Here is a 12,791-nt window from a genome sequence, read left to right as displayed (position 1 = left end):
TTTGTTGGCAGATCTCTCTGTGTAGCCTTGGCTGTCCTGAAACTCACTATATAGATCAGAGTAGCCTCAAATCCACAGAGACCCGACTGCCTCTGCTTTCTGCGTGTGTGATTAAAGGCATGCACAGCCAGACCTGGCCTCCTTACTCTAAAGCTCCAGTAATTAAAGCAGAGGAAAACACTTGTGCCTTATCCAAAAGTAGCTCAAAGAGGATTTCAGGCTTACATGCAAAAGATTGACATTGTATAAAATACTGACAAGGAACAAAAGAGAAAACATCTATAACACTGACCTGTCTATAAATTCTTAGGCACAAAACTAAGCATGAGATCCAGAACAGACCAAGTGAGACACAGCACCAGCATAACTAAAGCTTTAGCTGTGTGGGACACGCCATTACAGAAAAAAGAAAGACAGCCACAGAGCAGTAGATATACTGTCCAACCACAGACCGCACAGAGGATTACATGTAGAATTGGAACTTCAACTGCAATTCACGTTCCAATTGAAGGGAACACAAGCAAGCACTCTCTACACATTATAACTGAAAAAAATTTCTTTCTATAGGATTTATGCCTACATAGAACAAGGATTTATGCCTGGATACAAGGAGACCTGTATCTCTGTTCCTGCTAGTATGAAGTACGTTAAGAAAAATATCCTGTTTATGCATCCATTCAGTTAGTCTGTGTCTTTTTATTGGAGAATTGAGGCCATTGATGTTGAGAGATATTAATGACAAGTTACTATTGAGAGTCTTAATTTTGATGTTGGTTCCAGTAGAGAGTTTGTGTGGTTGTGTTTTTGCTATGGTGTAGTTATCTATTTCCTGTGTAGTTTTGGTTGTAGCTTGTCCCTTTGGGGTGGAATTTTCCATCTAGTAACTTCTGTAAAGCCGGATTTGTAGATAGGTACTGTTTGCATTTGGTTTTGTCATGGGATATTTTGTTTTCTCCTACAATAGTTATTGATAGTTTTACTGGGTAAAGTAGTCTAACCTGGCATCTGTGGTCTCTTAGGTTTTGCAGGACCTCTGTCCAGGCCCTTCTGGCTTTTATGGTCTCTGCTGAGAAGTCGGGTGGGAGGCCGGGTGCCACTCAGAGGAAGGATAACAGGCTATCAAGAAGAGACTTGATACCCTATGATCATATAGAGGGGGAGGAGGTCCCCCTCAGTCACAGACATAGGGGAGGGGAATAGGATGAAAGCGGGAGGGAGGGAGGAACAGGAGGATATAAGGGATGGGATAACAAGTGAGACGTAATACGAATAAATTAATTTTAAAAGGTTAAAAAAAAAAGAATAAATTTGATAAAAGAAAAAAATAATAAAAGAAAAGTGAATTATCTTTAAAAAAAAGAAAGAAAAGAAAAATATCCCCAGAATACAGATGCATGGCAAGTATGTAAAAAGATATCAAAACTATATACTTAGGGAAGAAGGTTAAAAATACAAGATAGCACCACGGCCTAATCCAACAGTTTTAACTTTAAGAAACAAACAAACAGGTAATTCTAAGTCCTGAGAAGTCTGGAACTGCTGAACCTAGTGCATTCCTGGTAATGCAGAACAAGGCTGATTCTTCACGGATGGCCCTAGGAGACAAAAAAGTAGCTCCCAGCTCACCTCACATGTACCACTCACAAAGGCTCTAGGACATAAAACTGAAAAACATTCACCTGAAAGAAAAAAACACACACAGTGCCTAAACAGAGGCAGTTCCAGGGCACAGAGCTGGGTCAGTGTTCCCACACAAAAGATGCTCCAGCCGTGGTGAATAGATGCTAAGCTACATCTCAACCTTGCAGCAGAAACCCTCTAGCCAAGTATCAGCAACTCAAACCAGCAGCATGCTAAAAGGATGACACATGAGATTTACCCCGGGGACACAAAACTGCTGGCACATCCGAAGACCAAAGTAACATAGAATATGAGTCAGAAAAGGCACAATCTGCTGGACCATCACTACTGTGTGAGGGCCAGTTAGCAGGGCACATTGTGATGCTGACTTTACAGTCCCCAGCCCCACCCCCGGGTTTGTTTTATGGGAGTTGACATATGTTAAGTCAGCACCTACCTCACGCAAGAGATTCTACTAAGCACTAATGCGGATGCGAGAAAACAATGACTCGGTACACATTAAAAAGAAGTCTCACTTGGAAACACAAGGAGATCACTGCCAGAGGGTGGAAGGATACTGCCTCATTCCTACCTGTAAATTATGGAGGTGTGTTTCAAACTGTCAAAACTAAACCGTGCTGTGTTTACAAAAAATGCTAGTATGTAGAAAAGATTGAACAGGAATACTCAACTTGACTTTTGCCCTTACGTCACCTCTTAACAAAATATTATCATTTGTAAGGCTAGGTGCTATAAGTTTTTGAAAACTATGTTTGGGACAGCGTGTTCCATACCTTGTGAGGGCCCAGGAGCCTCTGCCTGAACTTCTCAACCGTTTCTTGACCCATGGCCGACCAGGTGCTGGCAAATGCTTCCGCTTTGTCTTGTGTAAGATGAATAGTCTCTAGTTGCTGCTGCAGTGCCGCTGGCTTCACGTTGTGATACACTGCCTGTCAAAGATAGGAAGCAAGACATCCTAGAGACCTAAAGACCTTGACTGCAAGCGATGCAAAGTATTTAAAGCAAATTCAATAATGTATGTGTTGTGTGTGTGTCTGTTTTTGTGTAAGTGCACAAGAGTGCAAGTTCTGGGCCCGTGGAGGCCAGAGGCACCGGGTCCCTGGAGCTGGAGTTATGGTGCTTTTAAGTTGCCCGAGGCCGATGCTGGAAGCCAAATTTGGGTTCTCTGCAAGAGCAGTAAGTGCTCTTAACTGCTGAGCCATCTCTCCAGCCTCAGCATTAAAACACTTTAAATCAAAAAGACTTCATGCACTCTTACTGGCATTTTCAACAGTTCTATTAATATATAAAGCAAAGAGCTAAAAATTCATGGTCAATAGGCCTAACTTGCTCAAGCTAAATGGTTTGTTTTGCCTGGGCCTTAAGGAACATTAAAATTACTACTTAAAGTTTACAATTGTCTTAGCGAATAAACTTTTCCCAAGGAATCCTCAAAACTATCTTTATCTACCAACTGAAGTTACTCATAATAAAAGAAAATTTTAGCCGGGCATGGTGGCGCACGCCTTTAATCCCAGCACTCAGGAGGCAGAGGCAGGCAGATTGCTGTGAGTTCGAGGCCGGCCTGGTCTACAAAGTGAGTACAGGACAGCCAAGGCTACACAGAGAAACCCTGTCTCAAACCCCCCCCCCCCCCCCACACACACACAAAAAAAAAAAAAGAAAAAGAAAATTTTAAAATAATTTTAACAATACCTGCTCTGTTCCCTACACAAACTGAGAACAACTTTCCCACAAAGCCCATGCTGTGCTGTACTGTGCTGTTCTGTTCAACTATCCTCTTTTTCTGCTGAAGGTTCACCAAGCTTAAGCACCAGTCAGGTTTTAATATGAAGTGTCCTTCACAGGTTCGCGCGCTCGCTCAAGCACTTGGTCCCAGCTGGCAGCACTCTCTTTGGAAGATGTAGAACGTTTTAACATGGGGCCTGTCAGGAAGACTATAAAGGAAGGTATTATGGGCTATAGCCTGGCCCTACTTAGGAGTGAGCTCTCTGCTTCCTAATATAAATACAATGTAACCAGGGGCTTCTGTTCACCCATTGCCCCAGCCACAAGCTGCTTGCACCTCCATGCTTCCCAAAATGGATTGTACCCCTTGAAACCCCATCAACCAAAATAAACCTTTCCTGCACTGCCCATGTATTTGGTCACAATAACAACAGATAAAAGAGGAAAGCGGCCTAGGGAGTGGGGCTACTACCATGAAGATAAGCCTGGCCATGGGGTTTACAGGCCTCTGTCACTAGTGTACGGAAGGAACATGGGTAAAAGAGTTTGAAGCCACGGGCTAGAAAAGATCCAGAATGCTGTAAGGAGAACACGGTGTTGATTCCCACAGAATGCTGCCAGGAAGGCCACGCTCAGGAGGCTTCGGAGATGAACAAGGGGCCATCAGAAATGGTCCTAGAAGTCATTCATGTTACATTCTGACAAACCACGTGACTACATTCTTCATGTGTCCTGAAATTTTGAATGAGGCTAAATTAAACAATAATGGACTGGAGGCTGAAGAGAGGGCTCAGCAGTTAAGAACACTAGACCTAAGCCGGGCGTGGTGGCGCACGCCTTTAATCCCAGCGCTCGGGAGGCAGAGGCAGGCGGATCGCTGTGAGTTCGAAGCCAGCCTGGTCTACAGAGTGAGTCCAGGATGGCCAAGGCTACACAGAGAAACCCTGTCTCGAAAAACCAAAAAAAAAAAAAAAAAAAAACCTAGACCTGCTGTTCTTCCAGAGGACCTGGGTTCAGTTCCTGGCACCCACACGGCAATTTACAACTGTCTGTACCTAGTTACACAACCTCTTGTGGCCTCTGAGAGCATCAGACACATAAAAGGTGCACAGACATATGCAGACCATAAACATAAAAAAAATAAAATTAAAATAATGGAGTAATATCATTGGTGGAGGAAACTTCAAGGCAGTATACAGTTTGTGGCATGGTTACTGCTCACTGCCTTTAACCAAGTATTTTAAGGTAAAACAGAAAGAAATAAAAAATGCAAAGAAAGCAGCTGGAACAAGTCAGAAAGGACACAGTGGAAGCTCTAACTGCTGGAGAGACTAATGAGATTAAGGAGAAAGCTGGTACTTTACACTTTGCAGTGGGACATTAGAAATGATGCCCTGGTAACAAGATGCCACTCACAAAGGCTCTAGGACATAAAACTGAAAAACATTCATCTGAAAGAAAAAACACACAGTGCCTGAACAGAGGCAGTTCCAAGGCACAGAGCTGGAAAGTGGTTGCCTGGGTCAGTGCTCCCACACAAAAGATGCTCCAGCCATGGCGAATGGATGCTAAGCTACATCTCACCCTTGCAGCAGAAACAGAGCAGCATCCACATAGTGCTGGTTCTGCCGGGATGCAGAATGCAGAAGCTACAGCATTATGGCAATTAGCAGCAAGACTCCCTGGCTGGAGTGCCAGACTGTGTGGTTCATGAAGTTGCAAAGATGAACCCGAAGGTGCAACAGAGAAAACAGCATTTTGGAGCCAGACCTATGTGACATCCACTGAGGAAAGCTGCAGGCCAAGTGAAGCCAGGCCAAGATAGAGGCTCACGTGTGCCACAGGAAGCAGAGCTGTGCAGAAGGGGCTGCCCACGTCCACTGGGACCGAAAGCATGCCACATTAGCTCTGGATGCTGGACACGGAACTGCACAGCTTGGTGTTTCCCAGACGTGTGCTGGTCTTTCCATGGCATGGCACCATTCCTCCCTTTTGAAATGGGAACGGTTACTCTGTACATTAAAAACATGTAACTTAGCCGGGCATGATGGTGCACACCTCTAATCCCAGCACTCTGGGAGGTAGAGGCAGGTGGATATCTGTTAGTTGGAGGCCAGCCTGGTCTACAAAGTGAGTCCAGGACAGCCAAGGCTACACAGAAAAACCCTGTCTCAGAAAAAAACAAAAAACAAAAATCATGTAACTTGGTGAGTTTGTCTGTCGAAACGCTGTTAAAATATGATCAACATTTTTCAAAGAGAAAAACATTTAGAAACATTACTGGGATGGTCTTATTAGGAATCAATTAGGCTCTGGAAAGATGACTGGGTAGTTAAGAGTGTTTGCTCCTCTTGCAAAAGACATGCTCTGTTCCTGTCACCCACATAAGGGCTCAGAGCTGAGAGACAGCTGTGAGTTTCAGAAGGGACTTTGGTCTTTGGACCTTTGAAAAGTATTAGAACTTAAGGCTATAGAGACGTTTGTTTGGACTAAATCCTTATTTCATTATGAAATGCAATGAGCACATGGAGGCAAAGGGTGGATGTTATGATTTCAGTGTGAAGTGTTCTCCCACAGGCTACTGTGTGTGTTTAAAGGCTTCATCCCTAGCTGGCGGCTGTCTGGGGGCGCTGTAGAACCATTAGGAAGTGGGTCCTTACTGCGTCACTGGAGAGCAGGCCATGTGCTTTAGAGCCCAGCTCCCACAGCAGGGCAAGCTACATATGAGTGTGTGCCTTACACTCCTGCCTCCATGGACAGGACCTAGCTGCTCCCCACGAAAACAGCATCATGTCTTCCCACCCCTCCTCACAGGACCCTTCCTAAAGTTCTTTCTTCAGGTATTCATCAAAACAATCTATAGGTATTTGTCATAAGGTGGCAGCAGGTGCCTGACAGCCTGTCCTAACAGAATCTGTTCCTTACCATGTACACGAAACTGCAGTATTACTGAATATTTTGTGCTATAAGTAATTGTTTAATAAACTAATAGGAATTTACTAAAAGTCTACTTTAAGCTCAGCCATGTGCTAAGCTTAGAAAAGTGGTACAAAAAATAATATCTTAGCCCACAATATATTAAAAAAAATCTAGTGAATGAAAAACAAACAAACAAACAAATGACTGGGGGCTGGAGAGATGGCTCAGAGGTTAACAGCACTGTCTGCTCTCCTAAAGGTCCTGAGTTCAATTCCCAGCAACCACGTGGTGGCTCACAACCATTTGTAATGAGATCTGATGCCTTCTTCTGGCTGGCAGGGGGACACGCAGGCAGAGCAATATATACATATTTTTTTTTTAACTGATATATGTGCAATAATGAAAGATTAGCAATGTGCCCTTCTGTAATGATCAAAGAAACACAAATAAAGGAAGGCTACAGGACTAAGGGATTCAGGCTGAAGTTACTGAACAGGAATAAAAATGACGGGATGAGTTTGAGAAGAAAAAGTTAGAAAGGAAATAAAATAGTAAATGTAAAAAATGATGACATCTCTTTATGTGCCATCCTAATCAAATGCATGCCACCCAATCACTGTTCAACTTCCTAAATGGGAAGTGTCCATTTGTCCAATTATACTAAGATACAATGAGTGAAAATCAGATGAAGGCCCAATTCACATTGTTAAATCTTTACTACCATTATATATTTATTTCTGCAGAACAAAATATGTAAAGAAGCCATGCATTCAAAAATGTTTCAGTATACTGAAACTCTTGATTAAAATAACCTGATAGTTTCCATCTTACAGAGCTACATAAAAATATAGAAAGCCACAGATATTAGAGTCATGAAAATATGCGGTAAACAGGAAATTTGAGGCAATAAAAGTACCTGTTCCAAAACAAATGCTACTGTTTCCAGAACCAGGTGAAGTTCTTGTTTCTCTAGAGAGAATGCAGCCTGGAGTTTTTCTTCCTCTTCTTCAGTGAAACTGTTCTCAGCCTACAAACACAGCAAGAGGTCAGCCCAGAGTGCACACTCAGGAGACTCACTTATTCATAAAGGGAAAAAGAGCCTAAAAGAAAAGGTAAGTCCACCAGAAAAGGGAACTGGTGTGCTAATAACCTAAATTAGGATGTGTTCTAGACAACTGTAAGCGAAGTGAAAGGAGTTTTTTGTGGTGACTTAAGTGATTGCTGGAATTCTGGGCTGAGAAATGGATGTGTTTTGTTTTGTTTGTTTTTTGTTTTTTTTTACTTTAATTTTACACCACCACAGATGTCTGTTTGTATTTCTTTTCTTCTCGCTCTCTCTCTCTCTCTCTCTCTCTCTCTCTCTCTCTCTCTCTCTCTTTTTTGGTTTTTCAAGACAGGGTAGCCTTGGCTGTCCTGGACTCCCTCTGTAGACCAAACTGGCCTCCAACTCACAGCAATCCACTGGGATTAAAGGCATGTGCCAGCATGCCCAGCTGCTTGCTTTCTATTTCTTTTTTTTTTTTTTTTTAATATTTACTTATTTATCTATTTATGTATACAGTGCTCTGCCTCATGTACCCTTGCAGGCCAACAGAAGGCACCAGATCTCATTATATATGGTTGTGAGCCGCCATGTAGTTGCTGGGAATTGAACTCAGGACCTTTGAAAGAGCAGTCAGTGCTCTTAACCTCTGAGCCATCTCTCTAGCCCGCTTTCTATTTCTTATGCCTACCTTTCTTCTTCATTTCATCTCACAATTAGCAGTCACTTCTTGAAACTGCCTACTTGCCCCACCACAGTGGGCCTTCGTTCCCCACCTGACCTGCACAGTCTGCTTGATTGTTTCTACTGTGCCTCATCAAGAACCCTGACAGCTGACTCTACAGACAGAAGCACACAGTGGCTACATCACAGGCTTCGTATGGGGTCCTAAAATCTCTCCTATGGGGTCAAACACAGAGGGACTTTCACTAGATGAGTTGTAACCACTATTTTTTAAAGATCAGAGGCCACCTTCAGGGCAGAGGTTGGCACACACCTTTAGTCCCAGCACTTGGAGGCAGAGGCAGGCAGATCCCTGTGAGTTGGAGGCCAGTCTGGTCTACAGGGCAAGTGCCAGGACAGCCAAGGTGACACAGAGAAACTGTCTCAAAAAAACAAAAAACAAACAAACAAATGAATAAATAATTAACAGAGGCCACCAATATCTAAGTTTTCAGCTACAGAATTCTGTGTGGCTTCCCTCAGTTTTTCCCAATGCAAACTGCTGACATACAAATTGACTGTAGGTGGAACTTAGAGGCCCTGTGTTGGTTTTGCATTTCTCATGTGAAAGAAAAGAACTAACTCCAAAGTATACACTGAGTGCCAACTGTATAGTGAGAAATACACCGAGGGAGGGAGCTACATCAATACGGAAGGCATGACTCTCAAGGCTACACGCAGGAAGACCAGTAAAGGAGGTTAGGGGTTTGGTCATCTTCTGCTTGTGAAATAAGTGCTTACAATTCAGTTCTAAAAGGTGGCAGAGAATCAACCAAATGTTCTGGTAGCACAGAGAAGAGAATCGTACAATGCTTGAGAGCGAGATTGCAAAATTCTTGAAAGGTGACGTTCTCTCCGTGAAGCAGGGAACAAGAGCATTTGGAAGCAAGGACAAGAACACACACACACAGCGTACACTTGGAAAAGGGCCTAGCACACTGTGGCAAGTGTGCCCTGGCAAGTGTGTCCTGCCCAGTGCGATTGCAAGTGCACATATGGAAAACGTAGGATCCCACACACAGTGTCAAGGATTTTGAAGTTTTCTCCACGTGGTAAGGGGCAGTCACTGATATTTCTAAATGCTGTTAAACTATCATCAACATTTTTAAAAGTCAAAAACATTTAGAAACATTACTGGAATGGTCTCATTAGGAATCAGTTAGGGGTTGCAAAGATGGCTCGGCTGTCAAGAGTGCTTGCTGCTCTTGCAAAAGACGTGTTCCACCTAAGGCAGCTCACAAGCATCTCTAACCCCAGCTCTGGGGGATTCAGCGCCCTCTTCTGGCCTCCATGGGCACCAAGACACATGTGGTACACACACACACACATGCAACAAAACATTCATACATGTTTTTTTAACAGAAATACATAAATGTAAAAAAAAGGTCAAACCAAAAGAGATTATGAGCAACAGATACTACTCTAAAGCCAGGAAACAAGAAGGTCTGAAGGAAAACTATGTGCAGAATTTGGACTTGAAAGGCAGTTCAGAATGCATAGGCCCATGTGTCTGGGGCTGTCTGCTGGCCAATGAACAAAATGAAGGTAAGAGTCTTGGCTATAACTGAGTGTTGGTGCCTAGAAACATGCAGAGCATTCTTTTATGTGCTCCATAAACATGGTCAATAGCTGGGCATGGTGATGCATACCTTTAATCCTAGCACTTGGGAGGCGCTGTGAGTCCAAGGCTAGCCTGGTCTACAAAGCGGCTCCAGGACAGCCAAGGCTAACACAGAGAGACCCTGTCTCAAAAAACCAAAACAAAAACAAAAATAAACATGGCCAATGCAATTTTATAATAAGGAACATACATTGAACTGCTTACCAAATAATGAATTAATTACCAAGCCTCCACATGGCCAAAAAAACTATACCCTTGAAATCAAAGCAAAAAGAGAAAAATCAGAGATTAAATACTGAGGAGAAATACTGACTGAATTATCTTGAAAAGTTATTGATTACTTGTATGTGTGTGCATGTGTGCCTTCTGGAGTTTATATGCACCATATGCATACAGGACCAAGAAGGCCAGAAGAAGGTATCAGATCCCTGGAACTGGAGTTATGGGTCGTTACAAGCCACTAAGTGGGAGCTAGGAACCAAATAAGTCCTCTACAAAAGGTACTATGTGCCCTCGGGGGGGTGGTGAGGTTTGAGACACAGTTTCTCTGTGTAGCCCTGGCTGTCCTGGAACTTGCCCTGTAGACCTCACTTAGGTTTCAAATACCTGCCTCTGCCTCCCAATTGCTGAGATTAAAGACACCATGACCACCTGGGTTCAGGATAAGCTCTTAACCGCTGAGCCATCTCTCCAGCCCTACGCTGAACTGTCATTACCACGAAAAATGGAGCCAGCACGTTCCTAAGGCATGTTTCACAGAACAGTATATACTGAAATAAAACAAGTCCAAAGTCAAACCTTCACCCCTCACCTATGACCCAAAATTAGTACGCAAAACAATCTACAAAGCTCCTCCCCACCACCCCACCCCCGAGACAGGGTTTCTCTGTGTAGCCTTGGCTGTCTGGGCTTTGTAGACCAGGCTGGCCTTGAACTCACAGAGCCTGCCTCTGCCTCCTGAGTGCTGGGATTAAAGGTGTGCACCACCACCCTGGCTAAAGCTCCATTTTTATTTTTAAGTTAATTACAGAATCCAAAGTTTCCCAAACTTCTGACCAGAGAAAATTATCAAGTCTCCCACAGATGTAGCATTCCCAAGAACACACTAGAGAAGACCATTTCTCACAGCTCTCCATATCATCACGTCATGTTTCCGGGAAAGGGGGGGAGGGAGGGTCACAGCCACAGGGGCACAGAAATGCTTACCTTCAGGTGGAGCTTTTGAAGAATTCGGCTAAGAAGTCGTGGGAATCTTGCCGTGTCTATGGCATTTATCAGTGGCACTGCTTTCTTCATGCTAAGTAAACGGGTAAACAAAGTTTCAAAATTAGTTTTAAAGTATATTTGCCACTGCTGTCTGTACCTTTTTATTTCAACAAATCCAGTGAGCTATGTTCTTCTAGTGAAGAGACATGAATGACAGCCAGGTAATCAGTGTGAGCATTCCCAAAAAGATGCCTCTCCCCAAAGCATTCCTATTGTAAAGTAAAAGCACATCTGACAAGTTTTCTATCCCCAAGTAGCAAATTACTTGGGGAGGTATGTACCCTGCCACAGAATGGCAGTAATTTAGGAGTGAGAACGCAGGCTACCACTTAATGGAAAAAAGAACTCTGAAAGAAAAAAGCAACAAATTAGGGGATTGCACCAAAACCATAAAGGATAATGATGCAAATATCGGTGACGGGAGGGGAAGATAAGGCACACTTAATTATCTGGAGTGCACAGTTACTTTAAAGCCCATGTCATCTGTAATAACCAAATTCAAATTGTGCGGTAATTGTAACTGTGCATATACTAAATATGCCTTCATAGTTTGCATTCCCCCAGGACATGGGCTTGAAGAAAAGAAGTGACTGTCACATCCTTAAAACGACCAACTGTCTTCTTCCCAACTGTTGTGTTCAACCTTCAATATTCGCTTGCATACATAAGTATTTCTTCTGCCTCCACAGACTGAGTCCGGATTTTTTCGGAAATAATTTTGTTTTAATGGGGGAAGTCTGAGCAGGGTGGTGGGACGGCCAATAGAGCCAGCCTGTTGGGAGGGTAAGGCTGCAGGGATTCTTGGTTCCACGAGTTTGAGGTCGGCCTAGGCAGCATAGTTAAGAACCGCTTTGCCAAAAAGAAAAAGGGAGGGGGACTTTAAAACTGGGGCTTTGTATCACCAGATCCAGCCAATCTTACCTCACTCACACACACACACACAAAAAAAAAAACTACACAAAATGGTAACATTCAACGGGGCCAAAACTGGCTAAGTATGTCACTAATGCCTAAACTACCAGAACTGGGTTTCAAAAAGCTATTAGCACGTGTTATTTGTGAATCACTCCGAAGTACCAGCGTGAACCTTTCTCACCATCATCGGATCCAAAATAATAAAAAACATAAAGTATTTTCCCGTGAGAGAGGACAGAACTCAGGTAGCGTCTAGCAACTTCTACTACCTGAGCTACAAAGTCACTCAAGTCAGTATCTCCCGTACAGACAAGGGGCAGCCAGGCCTGCAAGCTCGGTGCAGATGAACCACTCCAGGACGGAAGCACGCCGCTTCCACCCGACCCACACCCTCCTCTGCGCCCCACCCACTCTCGTCCACGCCCCGTCCACTCTCTTCCACGCCCCACCCACTCTCTCCACGCCACGCCCACGCCCTCCTCTGCGCCCGGGAGACGTCTCTTCACAGCTCCACTCTGGCTCCCGAGCCAGGCCGACCGCACCATAGGGGCGAGCGGCGGCGACACCCCTGCTCCCACCCCAGCAGGTCACCCCCGCGTGGCGGGGCGCTCAGCCTGACCGCTACCTGGGGCTCTCAGGCAGGATCAGCGACCCGGACGCCGCCATCCTTGAGGCTCCCTCGCCCGCCTGACTGTCAGCTGTGCACAGCCCAGCCAATCACGGCGCGCCTGACGGAAACCCGGAAGGACCAAGTCTCGCCGCTGGGCATGTTTGCGACATCAGGCTGTTGTGAGCACGGTTCCAGGAGACGTCTCTGCGTGTGGTCCCGAAAAGGAGAGGGAAGTCATGAGCTTCCTTTCTACCATTCTGCCCGTTTCAGAATCCGGGCTGATCATGTATATTTATTTTTATTTACATATCTGCACCCCTGCCTAG

At 44.4% G+C, this 12,791-nt stretch overlaps 1 protein-coding gene across 3 annotated transcripts in view; it reads right to left on the bottom strand.

Annotated features, from left to right (window-relative positions):
- Commd10 (COMM domain containing 10) overlaps positions 1-12,565 on the bottom strand; it is a 120,630-nt gene extending 108,065 nt beyond the window's left edge. For 2 of the 3 annotated variants that reach the window (XM_051163058.1, XM_051163060.1), the window contains exons 1-4: positions 12,481-12,565; positions 10,881-10,971; positions 7,205-7,315; positions 2,415-2,570 (exon numbers count right to left, since the gene is read on the bottom strand). In XM_051163058.1, coding sequence (XP_051019015.1) covers positions 2,415-2,570; positions 7,205-7,315; positions 10,881-10,971; positions 12,481-12,521 — 399 coding nt within the window. In that variant the 5' untranslated portion in view covers positions 12,522-12,565. Of the gene's footprint in view, positions 1-2,414; positions 2,571-7,204; positions 7,316-10,880; positions 10,974-11,966; positions 12,020-12,480 lie in introns of those variants that run through there. The other variant, XM_051163059.1, reaches the window with a different exon arrangement.
- Positions 12,566-12,791: the final 226 nt, after the last annotated feature.

This window comes from Acomys russatus, chromosome 20, assembly GCF_903995435.1.
Source record: "Acomys russatus chromosome 20, mAcoRus1.1, whole genome shotgun sequence".
Taxonomy (NCBI): Eukaryota; Metazoa; Chordata; class Mammalia; order Rodentia; family Muridae; genus Acomys; species Acomys russatus.
This window is presented reverse-complemented; position numbering and strand designations above follow the sequence as displayed.